The following is a 22,892-nucleotide window of genomic DNA, read 5'->3' on the forward strand; positions in this document are numbered from 1 at the left end:
AAAACAAAAACACACACACAGCTTGGCACAAGTCCTTTAATAAAAAAATATAAAACATTCCAGCGATGTAATCCTTCTACAATCCACGAACGATACAGCCTCCTCCATAGGAGATGCCCGGCAGAATGACTCGGGTGACAGTTCTTAAATAACCGAGGGCGGGGCCACCCGTGACGTGGACAGGTAACCCCTCTCCCCTCTGACGCAAGGGGAAATGCCGGGGCTACCCAGTGACATGTATGGGTGACCCGCCCCCTCTGACATATCACGAGAAACCCCCATCCGCAGACCCCCTCAACCACCGGCAAGGGTTGTGGGGATGAGGCCCTTCTCCCCATCAACATGGGGACAGGGTACTTTGGGGGGCTACACCAAAGCACCCTCCCAATGTTGAGGGCATGTGGCCTGGTACGGTTCAGGAGGGGGGGCGCTCTCCCATCCCCCCTCTTTTCCTGCGGCCTGCCAGGTTGCATGCTCAGAAAAGGGTCTGGTATGGATTTTTGGGGGGAACCCCACTCCATTTTTTTTAACTTTTGGCACGGGGTTCCCTTTAAAATCCATACCAGGCCAGAAGGGTCTGGTATGGATTTTGAGGGGGACCACTACTCCATTAAAAAAAAAAAATTGGTGCAGGTTTCCCCTTAATATCCATAACAGAGCTGAAGGGCCTGGTAAGGAATTTGGGGGGACCCCCATGCAAATTTTTTTTTTAATTTTGGTTTGGGGTTCCTCTTAATATTCATACCAGACCCAAAGGGCCTGGTAATGGACTGGGAGGAATCCCATGCCATTTTTTTCAATGACTTTTATCTGTATTGCAGAGACCCGACAATTCATTAATAGTACTTTTAAATGACTTTTTTTCCTTTAGAAATTACATTTTGTGCAGGGACTTTTTTAAACAAGGGAAACATGCTCCCTCTTTACAGGCATACTAAAGACACCCCCAGGTATGTAATTCAAAGGAATATTTCACTTATATTGTTTCACTTTAATCATTATTAAAATCACTGCTCCTGAAAAAACTGCAGTTTTTAAAACTTTTTTTTGCATTGATACATGTCCCCTGGGGCAGGACCCGGGTCCCCAAACACTTTTTATGACAATACCTTGCATATAAGCCTTTAAAATTAGCACTTTCTCCCATAGACTTTTTAAAGAGTGTTCTGCGGCTTTTGAATTTGCAGCAAACTCCCCAAATTGTTCGCCATTCAGTGAACAGCCAATGTTCGAGTCGAACTCATGTTTGACTCGAACAGACAGCCCATCCTTGTTGAGGATGTTGGGTGAATTGGGTGTTGATGGTATGACGGTAATGTTGGGTGCAAGGGTACTAAAGGGCTTTTGTAAATGTTTGGTGGAATGGATATGGATGGGTTGTTTGAAGTGTTGAATAGATGAGGTGCTGATGGCTTATTGGAAACGTTGGTGTATTGGGTGGATAGGGTGACGATGGATTGTCGAGAGTGTTGGGTGAAAAGGGTGTTGATGATATGATGTGAATGTTGGCTATAAGGATACTAAATCATTTTTGGGAATGTTTGGTGGAAGGGGTGTGAATGGGTTATCTGAAGTATTTGAATAAATGGGGTGCTTATGGGTTGCTGGAAGTGTTTGGTGCATGGAGTGCTGATGGGTTGTCTTCATCATGTTTAGTTGATCAGGTTCTGGAGGTTTTTTGGAATTGTTGGGGGTACTGGTGTATTAAAATGAGTGCTGTGTGGATGGAGTACTGATGGGTTGCCAGAAGAATTGGATAGATGGGGTGTTGATGAGTTGGGAACAGCGCAGCACCACCTTTCTTCGATTCTATTTACTACGGGTAGGGTTTGACCCTTATTTGGTGCCTGCAGAAGTTCCATTACCATCCTTATATGGTAGCGCAGGAATAACTATACACTTCATTGTTGGGAGTGTTGGATGGATGGGGTGTTATTGATGAGTTGTTGGCAGCGTTGGTTCTAAGGCGTACTGATGGGTTGCCAGGAATGTTGGATGGACAAGGTGCTGACTGGTTTATGGGACTTGTAGATAGATGGGGTGCCAATTAAATATTTGATGTGTTGGGTGGATCGAGTACTGATGGGTTGTTGGGATTATTGGATGGACAGGGGGTCTGAGAAGCTGCTGGGAGTAGTGGATGGATGGGGTGTTGATGGATTGTTGGGTGAATGAGTGTGATGGGAGTCACTTTGGGCAGGGGGCTTGTGGAGCCCAGCTTACCTTAGAGAGCTCTGGAAACTCCTTGTCCAGCTCCCCCGGCCCCTCCTATGTGTATGTCACCCTGTGTCTTTTAGGGGCACAGGGTGACGAGAACCCCTGTCGGGTCTGCCTAATAGGGATGGGCGAACGGTTCGGCCCGAGCATAAGTTCGGGCCAAACTTTGGTTGTTCGGATGTTCTGCGAACACCGATCAATGTGTGGTGTTTGGGTAAATTTGAAAGCCGTTAAAGTCTATAGGACACTAACATGAAAAATCAAAAGTGTTCATTTTAAAGGCTTATATGCAAGTTATTGTCACAAAAAGTGTTTGGGGACCCGGGTCCTGCCCCGGGGGACATGTATCAATGAAATTATTTTTTTAAATGGCTGTTTTTTCGGGAGCAGTGATTTTTTTATGCTTAAAGTGAAACAATAGAAATGAAATATTCCTTTAAGTATCGTTCCTGGGGGGTGTCTATAGTATGCCTGTAAAGTGGTACATTTTCCCCGTGTTTAGAACAATACCGCAGCAAAATTAAATTTCTAAAGGAAAAATTGTCATCTAAAACTGATTGCGGCTGTAATGAATTGTCGGGTCTCAGCAATATAGATAAAACTCATTGAAAAAAAGAGTATGGGATCCCCCCAGTCCATTACAAGGCCCTTTAGGCATGGTATGAATATTAAGGGGAATCCTGAACCAAAATGTAAAAAAGAAAAATTGCGTGGGGCCCCCTAAAATCCATACCAGGGCCTTCGGGTCTGATATGGAGATTAAGGGGAACTCTGCTCCAAGTTTTAAAAAAAATGGCATGGTTCCCCCCCAAAATTCATACCAGATCCTTATCCGAGCATGCAACCTGGCAGGAAAAGAGGGGGGATGGGAGAGTGCCCCCCCTCCTGAACCGTACCAGGCCACATGCCCTCCACATGGGGAGGGTGCTTTGGGGTAGCCCCCAAAGTGGCTCATCCCCACAAACCCTTGCCCAGTGGTTGTGGGGGTATGCGGGCAGGGGGCTTATCAGAATCTGTAAGCCTCCTTTAACAAGGGGACCCCCAGATCCTGCAATCCCCCTGTGTGATATGGTAACGGGGTACAAATGTACCCCTACCATTCCACAAAAAAAAGTGTCAAAATGTTTAAAATGACAAGACACAGATCGGGGACAAGTACTTTATTAAAAAAAAAAAAAAATGTCCCTTCATCTTCTTCTTCTATCTCCCTGCGACGGACTGAAAAAGAAAAAAAAAACAGAGATCGATCCGCCTCAATTGGAGGCTCCTGCCGTGTGATTGATGCTTCTTTGCTTGTGACAGTTCTTATATAACTGAGAGCGGGGCCACCCGGTGATGTACGTGGGTGACCCCACCCCCTCTGACGACATGGGGACTTCCCTATGGCTTCCCCGTGCCGTCAAAGGGGGGTGGGGTCACCCGTTTATGTAAATGGATGGGCTCACCCCCTCTGACGCCACGAGGAAGCCATGGGGAAGTTCTCGTGGTGTCAGAAGGGGGCGGGGTCACCCGGGTATGTCACGTGGTGGCCCCGCACTCAGTTATATAAGAACTATCACAAGCAAAGAAGCATCACATGACAGGAGCCTCCCATTGAGGTGGATCGGTCTTTTTTTTCTTTTTCAGTCCATCGCGGGGAGAAGAAGATGAATGGACATCGTGGGACATTTATTTTTAATTTTTTTTTAAATAAAGTACTTGCCCCCAAGCTGTGTCTTGTCATTTTTTAACATTTTGACACTTTTTTGTGAAATGGTAGGGGTACATTTGTACCTTGTTACCATTTCACACAGGGGGAGGCCAGGATCTGGGAGTCCCCTTGTTAAGGGGGGCTTCCAGATTCAGATAAGCCCCCCGCCCGCATACCCCCACAACCACCCGGAAAAGGTTGTAGGGATGAGGCCCTTGTCCCCATCAACATGGGGAAAAAGGTGCTTTGGGTGGCTACCCTAAGGCACCCTCCCCATGTTGAGGGCATGTGGCCTGGTACAGTTCAGGAGGAGGGCACTCTCAAGTCCCCTCCTCTTTTCCTGCGGCCTGCCAGGTTACATGCTCGGATAAAGGTCTGGTATGGATTTTAGGGGGACCCCCACGCAATTTTTTTTTTAAATTTTGGTTCAGGGTTCCCTTTATTATTCATACCAGACCCAAAGGGCCTGGTAATGGACTGGGGGGGGGGATCCCATGCTCTTTTCAATGAGTTTTATCTATATTGCAGAGACCCGACAATTCATTACAGCCGCGAGCAGTTTTAAATGACAATTTTTCCTTTAGAAATGTAATTTTGCTGCGGTATTGTTCTAAACATGGGAAAAATGCCCCACTTTACAGACATACTATAGACACCCCCCAGGCACAATATTTAAAGGAATATTTCATTTTTATTGTTTCACTTGAAGCATTAAGGAAATCACTGCTCCCAAAAAAAAAAATGCATTGATACCCGGGTCCCCAAACACTTTTTATGACAATAACTTGCATATAAGCCTTTAAAATTAACACTTTTGATTATTCATGTTCGTGTCCCATAAACTTTAACAATGTTCATGTGTTCGAACAAATTTTTTGCCTGTTCACATGTTCTGGATGCGAACCAAACTGGGGGGTGTTCGGCCCGTCCCTAATCCTCAACAACCAACCAGCTCTCTGTACACCAAACACTTCCAGGAATTACCCCTCACAAATTATCACGCCGTTCATGTGTTCTGTGCTTTTGCCTGTTCGCATGTTCTGCTGCAAACCGAACAGGAGGGTGTTCGACTCATCCCTACTGCCTAACCCAACTCACCGTACAACCACACTACACGCAGAATTTCCTTTTACCCCTGTTATCCCGGGTCTTATATGTGTGGTTTGTCCAGAATAAATGAAGGGGCTCTTTCACTTGGGACAGTAATATTTCTCAACAATATCCCTTAAGAAAATATGAAGATAAATAATTTCACCTTTCATACTGCTAGATCATTTGAGGTGTGGCTGTATCCCATTGTTACATTGTTTCTATCTGCCTTGGGAGCAACCTATTATGGGATGTATATGTGTATGTGGATTAGCTGGGAGAGAGGCGGGGGAGGGGGTTTCTCCAGCAGCCCCTCCCAAAGAGGGTCTACTCTTGAAATGTTTGAATACCTGTTTGTCATGCTACTGGAGGAGGTAAAGTTTACCCCGCCGTGTGCAAAGAGGGGGGGGTTGTCCCCCTGAGTGTTACCTCTCTGTACATGTGTTTGAATAAAGAGTCTGAAGTTTTCCACCCTACACTGCTGTCCCAACAAGTGAATGGGTGGGCTAAGGGACCTTGGCTCCTGTTGGTACCAGACAAATTAAGAGTAGACGGTGGACAGACTCACTTTGAGTACAGAGGTCCATGACAACAAGTTTTTGGGAGCAGTTGGTGTAATGCCCCCGTACACACGAGCGGATTTTCCCTCGGAAAAAATGTGGATGTTTTTTTCCAATGGAATTTTGCTCAAGCTTGGCTTGCATACACACGATCACACAAAAGCTCTCTAAACTTTTTTTTTTTTTTAAAGAAAATTTTTATTGAAGTTTATTTCAATACAGGAGAAAAACAATAAGTACAAACAGATCTCTTCCGAGTTTGTCCAGTTAGCGAGCATTGGTAATACAGAGAAGCAAAATGTAAAAGAAAAGAGAATAAAAAATAGAGTCATCAAAAACCCAAACGACTTTGCCAAAATTATCACAAGCAAGTGTGGATTGTACAGATCGGACCCGGCTTAAATTGCAATGTAGTCCATCATGGAATTTGGGGTCCTATGAAAGATAATGGCTGGTGAGGATTATGAATGTGTATAAAGAGGAAGTCATATGTTCAGAAGAGAGGGATCAGGAGAAGGGGGGCAGGGAAGGTAAGAGAGGATAGCTAGGGGACATAGAAAGAGTGGGAGAGAAATAGCACATATAGGAGAAATGAAGGTAAAGTAAGTGAGTTTGCCCCCCGGGATTGCTTCAAGTAGCCAATTGTTTCGTGAGGGGGGAGTTGTAGGTCTAACTATCACAGGGAAGGCAGAACGTCTTTTGTGTCTATTGAACTTTCAGGGTTCAAGGACGACCATTCAAGAGATTAGTGTAAATTGGGGTAGTTTTGAAGTGGATCCAACAGGCCCATTTTGAACTAAATTTTGAAGGAAAAGCTCTCTAAACTTTTGACCGCCAAGAATGTGGTGATGTACAACACTACGACGAGCCGAAAAAATGAATGCTTCCGAGCGATGTGTCAAATTCTTTCCGAGCATGCATAGGAATTTTTCACGTCGGAATTGGTACAGACGACGGGAATTCCGCCAGCAAAAGTCTGATGGAGCATACACACGGTCGGAATTTCCGACCAAAAGCTCACATCGGACTTTTGCTGGGGGAATATCCAATCGTGTGTACGGGGTATAAGTTGGTAAAGCTGTCTCCACATGGCACACAAGGCTTATCTGGTTTCTGAGTCTCTGCAAACAATTCTTCATTCTGGGTGGAGGTAGGTGTGGCCTTCAGTGTAATTACCAAATGACTAGACCGTTGTCTTTTCCTTTTCTTCAGGCTCTGCTGATCCATTGTGTGAGATTGGCTGGAGACACTACGGCCTCAGCTGCTACTATTTTTCCCAGCGTGGGCGGTCGTGGGAGAATGCGAAAAAAGACTGCGAGAAGAGGAAGGCTCATTTGGTGGTCATTAATGGCGAGCAAGAAAATGTGAGTATTTCATTAGCCCCGTATGGCCTGCCTGTATCTCCTCCCAAAAGTGACCCTTGGGTGAGCCATATCTCCAAGGAAGGATCAGATTTAGATCTACTGTAGATGTTCTCTGTGTGCACACGTCTACAGAAGGTTGTAACTGGCTCGGTGTTCTCAGTACAGCACCGCGGTATATGTCAGAGCTATATAAATGTATAATGATAATAGTGTGTGACTGTGGGGGAGGGGACATTTTTGTTTATTACAAATCTTACCAACATAATAAAAACATATTTTTATATATATACAAAATAAATACAACTATACAAACAAAAATAGCTTACATCAGAAAAGCAAAAACATAAAGAAAAACTAAATATACCAACCTGGACAAAGCCATTACCTCCACCTAAACACAGTCTCAGGCTAAGGAACCATGACACATGTAACCCATGCATGCGGCCTTCTTTCAAAAATACAATCTTGTATAAAAATCTAGGTGACGTGAAAGGACAGAAAGAAAGCCGCACACCCCAGAGACTGACAGACAGCGGCTACGGAGACCCGACATTCCTCCGCGCCTTTGTCCAGGTCCCCGCCCACCACCTGTCCTTCTCAAGACCCCAAATCTTCCCAACCTCACCTAGAATGTCGGGCACCACCACCTCCACAGGAAGGACTTTTTACCGAGTGGATACCTGACACCGTGCATTCCACGTGAAGAAACAGACTACTAAGCTAATTAGGAAAAATCTCTCAAAATCCCGATATGACTCAAAAGACCCGTGCGACCACTCCCAATAACTCAAGCGGGAAAGAAAAGGGATACCCAGAGCCCCACCCACAAGCTTATAGACTTCTATATTGAAGGGGCACTGAAGTAAGAAATGGTCCATTGTCTCCTCCACCCCACCACATTCCAATCTTGGACAACCACGGTTCTCTGCAGAGTGATGCTCCAAGTTGACCTTCACATAGAGTATGCCATGGAACGAGGACCAGGCCAAATCCCAAAACTTTAAAGGGATTCTCTCCAGATTAATCAAACACAGACCCTCCCTCATAACAGGGCCTGGGCAATCCCTCAAGGCCAGTGGCTCGCTAAAGTCAGATTCAACAACCCTCCCTTCTCCTGGGCCTTCCTAGGAAGAGACTTCATTTCCTTCGCCGTCACTCGCCACTACCGAAGCATTTTCAGGCGCGGGGCAACATAATGCGGGAGCTCACCATGTCGGACCCTCAGGCTTTTCACTGGCCCAACATTCTCTCAGCTTTACAGAAAAGGCCTAAACCAGAACTGAAAAATATCAACCCACCCAGGCGCTTCCTCTGCCAGCATGTTAGCAAAATTATTTTTTTTAAAACATCAGAGAAAAAAATACCAACGGGTTGACCATATGTAGGCCACCCATCTGCCTGGGAAGGTAGGTTACAGACCTCTTAATGTGGTTCAGTTTGTTCTCCCATAACAACTGGAAGAAACAGCTGTAGAGCTTCGCATAGAGAGACACAGGCAAAACGCAGACAAAGTTGACATACAGAAATACGGGGACAAGGTAGGTTTTAATTCGGTAAATTCTTTCCCTGTAAGAGAGTTTCCATTCCTTCCAGCTGGCAACCTTGGCATCGGCATCTTGTAAGGAACTACACACTCCTGCACTAGAGTCAGCTGACTGTGTAGTGTCATAGGTGGCTGGTGAAATCATGGATAATCTCATAGATACCTTGCTGCCCTCTAGGACTGGGGTCATTCTGACAGTGCTGGGAGGATAGAAAAAGAAAAGAGGGTGCACTGGCCTAGTGCATTATCCAACAGATTTATTAAAAGATATGAATAAAATCATAAGGATGTCTACTAACAAACATAAGTTAAAAACACACTCGTCAGGCTATGTGTGGCTCTCTCTCATCTAAAGGAAAAAATGTCATTTAAAATTGCTTGCCGTTGCAATGTATTGTTGGGTCTTGGCAATATACATAAAAAATCATTGATAAAAATGGCATGGGTTCCCCCCCCCCCCCCCCCCCAGTCCATTACCAGGCCCTTTGGGTCTGGTATGATATTAAGGGGAATGCTGTGCCGACATTTTTAAAAAAAAATGGCGTGTGGGTCCCCCCAAAATCCATACCAGGCCCTTCAGGTCTGGTATGGATTTTAAGGGGAACCCCGCTCCAAAATGTAAAAAATAAATGGTGTGGGGGTCCTCCCTAAAATCAATACCAGACCCTTATCCGAGCATGCAACCTGACAGGTCAGGATGGGGGGGGGGAGTGAGTGCCATCCCAGGCCACATGCCCTCAACATGGGCAATTGCAAAGCTGAACAATGGCAATTACCATCTGAAGGCCCAGGAGAGGGGGGGTTGTTGAATCTGACTTTAGTTAGCCACTGGCCTTGAGGGATTGCCCAGGCCCTGTTATGAGGGAGGGTCTGTGTTTGACTAAAAGCTTGTATTATAAGCTTACTAGTGGAAGATGATCAGCTTATCCACATAAGAACAGAGAAAACGGCCAAAGGTATGTGGACTTCATTACAGAAACGACATAAGTGTTCAAACAGTACAAACTGTTTTTGTTAAGAAAGCTATATAAGATGAAACTAGAAAAAGGCCAGCAAATGTGTGACCACTTGAATGCTATACTAGAGATTAGGGATGAGCTTCGTGTTCGAGTCGAACGTACGTTCGACTCGAACATTGGCTGTTCGTCCGTTCGGCGAAATTCGAACACTTGGTCCGTTCGTGTCAAAATTCGCATGGCGCTCACGGCCCACAATGCACTGCGATGGCGCAGTGCATTGCTGGCTCATGATTGGCCAAGCATGCACTGTGACCCCGCATGCTTGGCCAATCGCAGCGCCAGCAGCGAGGAGAGCCATGATTGGCCACAGGCAGGATGCCTGTGGCCAATCATAGCTCAGGCTGTGTAGTGCACGCCCCACACTATATAAGGCCGCCATTAAAGCGGTTTGGTACCTAAAAATTAAACTTCATATTATTAAAATCACAAGATAGAATACTTACCTAAATGAACCCTGAAAAAAAAAAATATTCTTTACTTACCTTTTATTTCAGATGTTTCTGCTGACTTCCTGGTTGTCCTCCCGTGGGAGTAGGTGTGGTTATCGTCCTCGCAATGGTCCCTGGGAAATTTCCCAAGAATCCATGGGGGGACAATGAAATTGCGAAATCTCGTGAGATTTCGTTAGGATGCTGGTCACGTGACGAGGGCGTGTCCGAATTTACCATTTTTAAAGTGGGCAGGCAGCTGTATCTGCCATTACCACCATTGCACACTGAGCATGTGCGAGATGGAGCGGAGCATGCTGGGAGCCGAGCGTCATCGATATACAGGAAGTAAATGCCTGTGGGCTTCAGACGCCCACACTTAAAATGGAAAATGCCAGAGCACTTTTTTAAAAGTCATCCCGAGGAAAAGAATCGTCGCGCCGGGGGTCAAAAAAACGCCGGACGTGGATGCTAAGCGAAGGTAGCAGTCGCCCACCTGTAACACAGGTAAGAAAGAAAAAAAAAAAGAGCGGAATCCCGCTTTAAGGCGGCCTCGTGTAGTGTGTTGGTATCTGAAGCAGTGGGTGTTCTGTGTACCTTCAACACAGTACACACCGATCGTTTTTGGCTGATTTCCTATCTTGCTGTTGTGTAGTGGTTATTGTCTGTGCCCTGACCGCAGTATACACCACTATATTCACCTCACCTATATAGCTAGTGGTCCATCTTTAATAATAGCGCTTGCAGTCAGTAGTGTCAGGAGATAGTGCGTGCTGTCTGCGTGCTCTGTACCCAGTACATACCACTATATTCACCTCACCTATATAGCTAGTGATCTATCTTTAATAATAGAGCTTGCAGTCAGTAGTGTCAGGAGATAGTGCGTGCTGTCTGCGTGCTCTGTACCCAGTACATACCGCTATAATGCACCTACATAGCTGTTCTCTATTTGAGCCCAATTGTCATCTGCAGGAATTATTGGAAGTTGTGTGTGCCTCCAGCACAGCACAGTATACATCTGTATATACCCCTTTATCTCTGCTGTTTTCTGGTTATTGTCTGCGTGCCCTGAGCGCAGTATACACCGTGATATTCACCTCACCTATATAGCTAGTGGTCCATCTTTAATAATAGAGCTTGCAGTCAGTAGTGTCAGGAGATAGTGCGTGCTGTGTGCGTGCTCTGTACCCAGTACATACCGCTATAATCCACCTACATAGCTGTTCTCTATTTGGGCCCAATTGCCATCTGCAGGAGTTATTGGAAGTTGTGTGTGCTTCCAGCACAGCACAGTATACATCTGTATATACCCCTTTATCTCTGCTGTTCTATAAAAAAGGCATCTGCAGGAGTTAGTGGGTGTTGTGTGCCTCCAGCACAATATAAACTACCCAACTGCTGTTTTACCCAACTACCTTCAGGCCATTACCATGTCTGGAAGGCCAGCAAGGAGAGGCAGACAGGCGCGAGCCGATAAAAGAGGGCAAGCAGGCTCTGTGTCTAGAGACAACAGTGCTGGTCGTGGACGCGGTGCATTGTCATCAGCACGTGGCCATGGGACACGCTTGTCCTTCTTTTCGGCAGCTGGACATGTTGAACCGCAACATGCCAACGACTTGGTAGAGTGGATGACCAAGCCCTCTTCATCCTCCTCATCCTCTCTCACCCAGTCTCAGGGTAGTAGGAAAGCAGCTGCCAACGCATCGTCTTCCCTCCTCTCAATGTCATCATCAGTGACTCCTTCCCTAGACCCACCACGTCCTCCTGAGGAGTCTCCTGAACTCTTTGAGCACAGTGTTGGGTACATGCTCCAGGAGGATGCCCAGTGTTTGGTGGGCTCTGATGATGACACTCAGCTAGAGGAAAGCAGTAGCGTGAGCGCAGAGAGAGGGAATGCTCAAGAAGGACAGCAATCTGGCAGTTATGTTCCACAAGCTGCAGCATACTGTCAGGTTTGCTACAGCGATGAAGAGGGAGGGGATGATGAGGGCACTGACTCCACGTGGGTGCCTGGAAGGAGGGAGGAGGAGGAGGAGGAGGAGGCACATGTCCAACGAGGCAGGATGCCCTCCGGGGGCCAGCTTAGGGGCAGCACACCGACTGAATCACACCGCAGAGCTCCGCCTGTGCAGAGCGCTGCCTCTGCGCGTTATTCTAAAAGTTCTTTGGTGTGGGCCTTTTTTGAGACGAGCGCATCAGATCGCACCGCTGCTATTTGCAACATATGTCTCAAGCGTATCTCACGTGGCCAAAACATCAGCCGCTTGGGCACCACATGCTTGACCAGACATATGTTTACCTGCCATGCAGCTCGTTGGCAAGCGTACCTCAAAGACCCACACCAAAGAACAAAGCGGACCTCTCCTTGCTCCTCATCAGCTGGCATCTCCAACCCCACTAGACCTTCAGTCCTCTCTGAAACCTGCTCTGAGAGGAATGAAGGTGTAGAATTAGGTGTGTCACAGCCAAGTGCTTCCGGGAACTCTGCTTCAACTGCTGCCTTTTCAGTTGGTAGACTCGGCCCCCTTCCATGAGTTTGTACAATGTGCGGTTCCTTAGTGGTAGGTCCCCAAACGCCACTTTTTCTCACGGAAGGCGATTCCGGCTCTCTACCGGCATGTGGAAGGCAATGTCCTTGCCTCGCTGGACAGGGCGGTCAGCGGTAAGGTGCATATTACCGCTGATTCATGGTCCAGCAGGCATGGACTGGGACGTTACCTGTCTTTCACGGCCCATTGGGTCACTCTTCTGGCTGCTGGGAAGGATGCAGGACAAGGTGAAGTAGTGTTGGAGGTTGTTCCGCCACCACGCCTCCAAAATGCTACTATTGGTTGTGACACACCTCTCTCCTCCACCCCCTCCTCTTCTTCTTCCTCCATGGCCTCTTCCAGTGCTCTGTCCTCAGAACCAGCGGTGCTCCATAGGCGTTCCAGGGGCTACGCAAGTACGCAGGCAAAACAATGCCATGCCGTGCTTGCGCTGGTTTGTTTGGGGGACAGGAGCCACACTGGGGCGGATGTTTTGTCAGCTCTGCAGGGGCAGGCCGAGAGGTGGTTGACGCCACGCCAGCTTAAGCCAGGAATGGTGGTTTGCGACAATGACACCAACCTCCTCTCCGCCCTCCGACAGGGACAACTGACCCATGTGCGCTGTGTAGCTCACGTCCTTAACCTGGTGGTGCAGCGGTTCTTCGGCAGGTACCCGGGCTTACAGGATGTCCTGAAGCAGGCCAGGAAAGTCTGTGTGCATTTCCACCGATCATTTAATGCCTGTGCTCGGCTGGCTGAGCTCCAAAAGGAGTTGAACCTGCCCAAGAACCGCCTTATATGTGACATGCCCACCAGATGGAACTCAACATTGGCCATGCTGCAGCGGCTGCACACGCAGCAGAGGGCCATCAATGAGTACCTGTGCGACTACGGCACCAGGACAGGGTCAGGGGAGCTTGGTTTTTTCTCACCACGGCAGTGGGGCATGATCAGGGATGCATGCACTGTCCTGTCACCGTTTGAGGAGGCCACAAGGATGGTAAGCAGTGACAGTGCATGCATCAGTGACACTGTACCTCTTGTCCACCTCTTGGAGCATACGCTGCGTGGAATAATGGACAGGGCACTTGAGGCAGAACAGAGGCAGGAAGAGGAGGACTTCCTTGCCTCTCAAGGCCCCCTTTATCCAGACAGTGTTCCTGCTGTGCCACCCATCACACAGGAAGAGGATGAGGAGGAGGAAGAGGAGGAGGAGGATGATTGCGTCAGCATGGAGGTGGAGGCTGGCCCTCAGCATCAGCAGCAGCAGCAGCAGCAGTCTTATAGGGATGATTTACAGTCCCAAGAAACACGTGGACTTGTACGTGGCTGGGAGGAGGTAGCTGCAGATCATGTTGTCCTTAGTGACCCAGAGGACTCCGGACCGAATGCCTCAGCTAACCTACCCTGCATGGCCTCCCTGATCCTGCAAAGCCTGCGGAAGGATCCTCGTATTCTTCGGATCAAGGAGACGGACCATTACTGGCTGGCCACTCTCCTTGATCCACGGTACAAGGGTAAGGTTGCTGACCTTATCTTGCCATCGCAGAGGAAGCAGAGGATGAGACATCTCCGGGAGGCCTTGCAGAAAGGTCTGTGCAACACGTTCCCAGAGACTGGGAGATCACAAACTCCTGGTCCTGGACAACGTGTTGCTGAGGCATCGGTCAGAAGGAGCGGTGGAGAAGGTGGCCGTCTGACTGATGCTTTCAGACAATTTTTTAGTCCGCAGCCCCAAGGTATGATTGGTTCCAGCAACCATCGCCAGCGTCTGATTTACATGGTGCAGGAATACCTAGGGGCAAGGTCAGACTTGGACACCTTTCCCACCGAAAATCCTCTGGCTTACTGGGTCTTGAGGATGGATCACTGGCCAGAGCTTGCACAGTATGCAATTGAGCTACTGGCCTGTCCTGCATCCAGCGTTCTTTCGGAACGCACCTTCAGTGCTGCTGGTGACTTTGTTACCGATCACAGGGTGCGCCTGTCCACCGAATCAGTTGATCGACTGACCTTCATCAAGATGAATCAGTCTTGGATCACCCACAGCTACCAAGCACCTGAAGCTGATGTAACCGAATAATTTTTTTTGAAATACCACATCCCTTCAAGACTGCCTATGCTGATGCTGAGTGACTGTCCTGTTATGTTGATTGTCTATCCTCTTCCTCCTCCGCTGATATGTTGGAAGAACATTTTTGGTTCTGGGTGATGCCAGCAGCCCAATTTTTCTGCCCCTGTTTAACAGGGGCGTTTAAGTACAATTTTTGATGCAATGCTTTGCAGCAGGGCTAATTCCAGCAAAAAAAACTAGAGTATATGGAAGAGGTTGCAGTGTTGTGGCACCAGCAGCAGTGCCTAAGGCCAAATTTTTCAGCCCCTGTTTAACAGGGACATGTGATTACAATTCTTGATATAATATTTCACAGGAGGGCCCCTTCCTGTGCCCACCCAGAGTAACTGTGAGGACTTATAGTGTTGTGGCACCAGCACCACAACCACCAAAGGTCAATTTTTCTACCACTGTTCAACAATGGCATGTAATTACAATTCTTGATATAATCGTTCACAGCAGGGCGCTCCAGCGCCCACCAAGAGTCACTTTGAGGGCTTACAATGTTGTGGCAAAACCAACACCTTGTTCCACCATTTCTGCAGAGCATATAGGGCAGGCCCCTATTTTCAAACATCCAATTTACAAACATCTCCTACTTGCAAACGGAAGGAGACAACGGCAAGTGAGATGAAAAAAGATGGACGACAAAACAAATTATACAGGGGTGATAACCCTTCCCTATGTTTTCCAAAAAGCTTAAAAATAGTTTTTTTGACTGGAGCTAACTTTAAAAATGTACCAGTTGAAAATGACAAACAGATTCAACTTAACACAACAAACCTACACAGTCCCTGTCTTGTTTGCACCGCCTGTATACTGCTGTTCCGAGTATATAGGGCCTGGGGGCCACACGCATTTCCTTTTTGTAATATGGGTACGGGGTTCCCCTTAATATGCGTACAAGACCCAAATAGGCTGGTAATGGGCAGGGAGGGCTACCCATGCCATTTTTCTGAATGATTTTCAACCATATTGCAGGAACCAGATATAACATTAAAACCACAAGCAGTTTTAAATGGTGTTATTTCCGTTTAATGTCATTTTGTGCAGGGACTGTTCTAAACACGGGAAACACGTGGCACTTCACAGGCATACTACAGACACCCCCCAGGCACCATATTTACAGGAATATTTAACTTTTTTTTTCACTTTAATCATCATTAAAATCAGTGCTCCCGCCAAAACGGCCATTTTTAAAAACATTTTAGGCATTGACCCATGTCCCCTGGGGCAGGAGCCAGGTCCCCAAACCCTTTTTAGGACAGTATCTTGCATATTAGCCATTAAAATTAGCACTTTTCATTTCGAACGTTCGAGTCCCATAGACTTCAATGGGGTTCTAACGTTCGTAACGAACGTGGGGGTCCGTTCGAAAGTTCTGGTACAAACCGAACCGGGGGGTGTTCGGCTCATCCCTACTAGAGATCATAGAGCAGTTATGCGCCATCGTAGAGGACATCAAAGATAACCATATTGTTGCCCTGCTCATCTGCAGCCTTCCAGAGACATATACTGCTCTTATTAATGCTTTAGAAACCAGACCCGAGCAGGAGCTGATGCTGGAATATGTCAAAGGCAAATTAATCTATCAATGTGAAGTTACGGTAACCGGCAACATCAAATCCAAAAATGGTTGGATATGTGGATGCTGATTGGGCCAGGGATTGCACAGACTACAAATCCACAAGTGGATTCATCTTCCAGTATGGAGAAGGGATCATAGGTGGTCTAGTCGAAAGCAAGCAACTGTCGCTCTATCTTCAACTGAAGCAGAGTACATTGCAGCAGCACACGCTTGTCATGAGTCTATATGGTTTTGTGGTGACATTGGGATAGACATGTCAAAACCAATTCCCATTTTTGAAGACAACCAGGGATGTATAAAGCTTACCCAATCAGAAAGGGTCAATCCTAGGACCAAACACATCGACGAAGTATCACCTACTGAAGAACAAGAACAAGGTGTTACTGACTAGTGATGGACGAACTTCCGACGGGACGTTTCGCGAACGCGAAACGCGAACGGACACAAACGTTCGCGAAAACGACCGTTCGCCGCGGGCTCCATTGACTTCAATGGGAGGCGAATTTCGCAAACCTTTAGGTCGAATTTGCGGCCACGGGGTAATTATTAGGGGGTAGCACGTAGTCCCACCACCTGGACAATAGCATAATACATGTATGAGGTGAATTTGGGATCGATAACTACAAGCATTTTTTTTTTATTTGGGAAATTGTTCTGACAATTCAGGACTATGGAGCTAATGAAGGCAATGGAGGAGAGGGAAGGTCAGGGACCAGGGTAGGCAAACAAGAGGGTGCAGGAGATACAGAGCACTGACAGCAGCACCGTAATACAGAGCACTGACATCAGCACCGTGACATACAGCGCTGACAGCAGCTCCGTGACATACAGCGCTGACAGCAGCTCCGTGACATACAGCGCTGACAGCAGCTCCGTGACATACAGCGCTGACAGCAGCTCCGTGACATACAGCGCTGACAGCAGCTCCGTGACATACAGCGCTGACAGCAGCACCGTGACATACAGCGCTGACAGCAGCTCCGTGACATACAGCGCTGACAGCAGCTCCGTGACATACAGCGCTGACAGCAGCTCCGTGACATACAGCACTGACAGCAGCTCCGTGACATACAGCGCTGACAGCAGCTCCGTGACATACAGCGCTGACAGCAGCACCGTGACATACAGCGCTGACAGCAGCTCCGTGACATACAGCGCTGACAGCAGCTCCGTGACATACAGCGCTGACAGCAGCTCCGTGACATACAGCGCTGACAGCAGCTCCGTGACATACAGCGCTGACAGCAGCTCCGTGACATACAGCGCTGACAGCAGCTCCGTGACATACAGCGCTGACAGCAGCTCCGTGACATACAGCGCTGACAGCAGCTCCGTGACATACAGCGCTGACAGCAGCTCCGTGACATACAGCGCTGACAGCAGCTCCGTGACATACAGCGCTGACAGCAGCACCGTAAGCAGCCCCAGGAGGAAGTCAGCACAGCACAGGGATGGTGTGATCCCCTCATAATAAGAACCCCCAGGAGGAAGTCAGCACAGCACAGGGATGGTGGGAGCCCCTCATAATAAGAACACCCAGGAGGAAGTCAGCACAGCACAGGGATGGTGGGAACCCCTCATAATAAGCAGCCCCAGTAGAAATATGACACCGCTCAACCTCTTCAAAGAGGAGGGTAGGGGCATATAGTACGGTGTGCTTTTTTGGGTCAGGGAAGTGAGCCAAATGAATTAAGAAGGTCTGTGTGCTTGATTCCAAAAATTGTTTATAGACATATACATGGTCTACTGATCACATGTGTTGAATTCCTCCGAGATCCATGCCTCATTCATTTTTAGAAATGTGAGGTAGTTAACACTGTGGTGAGCTAGGCGAGTACGCTTATCGGTCACAATCCCCCCTGCTGCGCTGAACGTCCTTTCGGACAGGACACTGGATGAGGGGCAAGCCAACAGTTCGATTGCAAATTGGGCAAGCTCTGGCCAGAGGTCAAGCCTGCCCACCCAGTAGTCTAGGGGTTCATCACTCCTCAGAGCGTCCACATCGGCCGTTAACCCAATGTAGTCGGACACCTGACGGTCTAGGCGTTCCCTGATGCTGGATCCGGATGACACCTGTCGATGGGTCGGCTGAAAGAATGACCTCATATCCGAAGTCACCAACACATCTTCAAACCGGCCTCTTCTTGCAGGCGCTGTTGGATTGGTACCCGCAAATCCTTCTCTGGGAGTGGGAATTGCTCCTCTGCCAGCGCACGCAAAAGCAGAATGCAGCATTTCTCGAAGCAAGGCCTGGAAGTGCTGCATTCTGACAGCCCTCTGCGACGGCGGTAACATTTCCGCCATTTTGTGTTTGTACCGGGGGTCTAAGTACGTTGCCACCCAGTACTGGTCCTTGACCCTCATGCTTTTTATACGGGGGTCCCTATTAAAACACTGGAGCATGAAGGCCCCCATTTGCACTAAAGTGGAAGCGGTGTGGTGGCCTGGCTCCTGCTCATCATCCAGGATAATGTCGTCCTCTTCATTCTCCTCTCCCCATCCTCGCACAACAGGGATCCCAGAAAGGTTTAAAGCATGCTCTTCTTGCTCCTGCTCATCCGCCCCGGCACCATCCTCCTCTGACTCCTCATCAGACTCCTGTTGTTGACTTGTCTCAGATAGAGTAGCCCCCCCTGGGAATTCATCCAGCATTGCGACTTCCTCATCTTCCCGCTCCTGCTCCTCCACAGCCTGATCAATGACACGACGCAATGCACGCTCCAGAAAGAAGGCATAAGGTACCATGTCACTGATGGCGCCATGGCTGCGACTGACCAGTTTGGTGATCTCCTCAAATGGCCGCAGAAGTCTGCATGTGTCGCGCATGAGCAGCCACTGGCGCGGTGAAAAAAAACCCAGCTCCCCAGAACCGTTTCTTTCGCAGAGTTCATACAGGTAGACGTTAACTGCACGTTTCTGCTGGAGCAGCCTATCAAGCATATAGAAGGTTGAGTTCCATCGCGTCGGGCAATCGCAAATAAGACGTCTGACCGGCAGATGGTGTCGCCGCTGAATGTCAGCAAGGCGAGCCATGGCCGTGTAAGATCTTCTGAAATGGGCCGAGATTTTCCTTGCCTGCCGCAAGATGTCCTGGACCCCAGGGTATTTGACAAGGAATCGCTGCACGACCAAGTTTAAGACGTGTGCCATGCACGGCACGTGCGTGATTTTGCCCTGTTTCAATGCGCTAAGCAGATTGGCACCGTTGTCACACACCACTTTACCAACTGTCAAATTGAGCGGTGTTAGCCACTCATCTGCCTGTGAACGCAAAGCTGAAAGGAGTGCCGGGCCAGTGTGGCTCTTTGCTTCCAGGCACAACAGACGCAGCACGGCATGGCAACGTCTCACCTGGCATGTGGAATAGGTTCTGGGGAGCTTGGGCGGTGCAGTGGAAGAGACGCTAGCAGCGGAAAAGGAGGAGGCAGCTGAGGAGGAGAGGGAGGAGGATGGAGTAGGAGGAGGAGAAGAAGAGTCAGGCCTGCATGCAATCCGTGGCGGTAAAACCAAATCTACACGGGTGCCACGGGTTACATGCTTGACGGCCGTCAGAAGGTTCACCCAGTGGGCAGTAAAACTGATATACCTTCCCTGCCCGTGTTTGCTAGACCACGTGTCTGTGGTCAGATGTATCTTGGCACCGACACTGTGTGCCAGAGATACATTCACTTGCCGCTGAACATGGCCATATAGCTCTGGGATGCCCTTCTCTGAGAAATACTTCCTTCCTGGGACCTTCCATTGTGGTGTTCCAATGGCCACAAATTTGCGAAAGGCCTCCGAGTCCACCAGTTTATATGGCAGTAGTTGGCGGGCTATGAGTTCTGACAAGCCAGCCGCCAACCGTTGGGCAAGAGGGTTATCCGGCGTCATCATTTTTTTACGCTCAAACATTAGGCCCACGGAAGCCTGCCTTTTTGCAGAAAAATGTGAGCTTGGCGTGATGGAAGGTGGAGTGGAGGATAATTGTGAGGAGAGAGGAGAAGGAGAAGTAGAAGACGAGGCTGGACGGTGAGAGCCTGCAGTGTGGCTTTGTGTGTTCCGTTGCTCCCACTGGGCTCGGTGATGGCTGCTCATGTGCCTTCTTAAGGCGGTCGTCCCTAGGTGAGTATTGGGCTTACCGCGACTAACGCGTTGACTGCAAAGATTGCAGATGGCAACGCTATTGTCAGCAGCGGACACGTTAAAAAAAGCCCACACTGCGGAGCCATGTGCCGGTGTCCTGGGAGCGCCAGATGTGACCGTACATGGTCGATGACTCGCTCCTGATACATTTGCAGTCTGCTTTGTCCCTGCTGTGCAATGTAAGTCATTGCTGCTTCTCCTCCCTATCTGCTGGTCCATATCTCCCTCTGAACTCCCCTCCTCTTCCTCTCTTGTGGGCACCCACGTGACATCACTAGACACGTCATCATCAACGTCACCTTCCCCACCGCTATAAGTAGAGTAGGCAGCAACACCGGGGACCAACCTCCTCCTTGGGCTGATCTGGGTACTGGCGTCAGACTGCTGAGTAGCGCTTGTTGCTACCTCCTCTTCCTGATCCAATACCAAGAGTGGCTGCGCATCAGAAATGTCCTCTTGATATGGATCGGAAAATAATTCCAGTGACTCAAGCGGAAGGTATGTGGTGGTGGTGGTGGTGGTCGTGTTGTTGGTGGTAGTGTCTTTGGGGGTGCACATAGCAGAGAGTGAAGAAGAGGGTGCAGATCGAGAGGATGAGGAGGGTGCAGAAGAGTAAGGCTGAGCGAGCCACTCAACCAAGTCTGGTGCATCCTTTAAAGTAATTGAACGCACCTTCTGCAACTTCCCACTTTGGCTCAAGCCTGTTGCTCCTGCCCTACCCCTACCACCCCTGCGGAAGGGCCTGCCTCTTCCTCTGCATGTCATTTTTTAAATGACCCTGTGACAAAACTCTTAGTCCCTATACCGCTGAAGGACTGCTGCAGTATAGGTGAGCGGTCAGCAGTGGTGCACGTCAACCCTATCTATTGTGGACCTATAGCGGTCCTTACAGAACAGCAGACTGTACCGCACTCAAGCCTATGTACCGTAGCACCCTATACCAAGTTACCAGTCCTTATAAGAACTTTTGTGGACCAAGCAGGTTGTGTATTAGTGTTTAGCAGACTGTACGTCAGTCCCTATACCGCTGAAGGACTGCTGCAGTATAGGGCAGCGGTCAGCAGTGGTGCACGTCAACCCTATCTATTGTGGACCGATAGCGGTCCTTACAGAACAGCAGACTGTACCGCACTCAAGCCTATGTACCGTAGCACCCTATACCAAGTTACCAGTCCTTATAAGAACTTTTGTGGACCAAGCAGGTTGTGTATTAGTGTTTAGCAGACTGTACGTCAGTCCCTATACCGCTGAAGGACTGCTGCAGTATAGGGCAGCGGTCAGCAGTGGTGCACGTCAACCCTATCTATTGTGGACCGATAGCGGTCCTTACAGAACAGCAGACTGTACCGCACTCAAGCCTATGTACCGTAGCACCCTATACCAAGTTACCAGTCCTTATAAGAACTTTTGTGGAACAAGCAGGTTGTGTGTTAGTGATTAGCAGACTGTACGTCAGTCCCTATACCGCTGAAGGACTGCTGCAGTATAGGTGAGCGGTCAGCAGTGGTGCACGTCAACCCTATCTATTGTGGACCGATAGCGGTCCTTACAGAACAGCAGACTGTACCGCACTCAAGCCTATGTACCGTAGCACCCTATACCAAGTTACCAGTCCTTATAAGAACTTTTGTGGACCAAGCAGGTTGTGTATTAGTGTTTAGCAGACTGTACGTCAGTCCCTATACCGCTGAAGGACTGCTGCAGTATAGGGCAGCGGTCAGCAGTGGTGCACGTCAACCCTATCTATTGTGGACCGATAGCGGTCCTTACAGAACAGCAGACTGTACCGCACTCAAGCCTATGTACCGTAGCACCCTATACCAAGTTACCAGTCCTTATAAGAACTTTTGTGGAACAAGCAGGTTGTGTGTTAGTGATTAGCAGACTGTACGTCAGTCCCTATACCGCTGAAGGACTGCTGCAGTATAGGTGAGCGGTCAGCAGTGGTGCACGTCAACCCTATCTATTGTGGACCGATAGCGGTCCTTACAGAACAGCAGACTGTACCGCACTCAAGCCTATGTACCGTAGCACCCTATACCAAGTTACCAGTCCTTATAAGAACTTTTGTGGACCAAGCAGGTTGTGTATTAGTGTTTAGCAGACTGTACGTCAGTCCCTATACCGCTGAAGGACTGCTGCAGTATAGGGCAGCGGTCAGCAGTGGTGCACGTCAACCCTATCTATTGTGGACCGATAGCGGTCCTTACAGAACAGCAGACTGTACCGCACTCAAGCCTATGTACCGTAGCACCCTATACCAAGTTACCAGTCCTTATAAGAACTTTTGTGGACCAAGCAGGTTGTGTGTTAGTGTTTAGCAGACTGTACGTCAGTCCCTATACCGCTGAAGGACTGCTGCAGTATAGGGCAGCGGTCAGCAGTGGTGCACGTCAACCCTATCTATTGTGGACCGATAGCGGTCCTTACAGAACAGCAGACTGTACCGCACTCAAGCCTATGTACCGTAGCACCCTATACCAAGTTACCAGTCCTTATAAGAACTTTTGTGGAACAAGCAGGTTGTGTGTTAGTGATTAGCAGACTGTACGTCAGTCCCTATACCGCTGAAGGACTGCTGCAGTATAGGTGAGCGGTCAGCAGTGGTGCACGTCAACCCTATCTATT

The 22,892-nt window shown here is 48.6% G+C and overlaps 1 protein-coding gene across 2 annotated transcripts in view; it reads left to right on the forward strand.

Moving 5' to 3' along the window:
• Positions 1–22,892, forward strand: part of LOC143986530 (asialoglycoprotein receptor 1-like) — a 53,982-nt gene that overhangs the window by 17,306 nt on the left and 13,784 nt on the right. For both annotated transcript variants that reach the window (XM_077484887.1, XM_077484888.1), the window contains exon 8: positions 6,769–6,920. In XM_077484887.1, coding sequence (XP_077341013.1) covers positions 6,769–6,920 — 152 coding nt within the window. The remainder of the gene's footprint in view (positions 1–6,768; positions 6,921–22,892) is intronic.

The sequence above is a fragment of the Lithobates pipiens genome, unplaced genomic scaffold, assembly GCF_037356315.1.
Source record: "Lithobates pipiens isolate NorthernLeopardFrog02 unplaced genomic scaffold, aLitPip1_a1.2 Scaffold_167, whole genome shotgun sequence".
In the NCBI taxonomy this organism is placed as follows: Eukaryota; Metazoa; Chordata; class Amphibia; order Anura; family Ranidae; genus Lithobates; species Lithobates pipiens.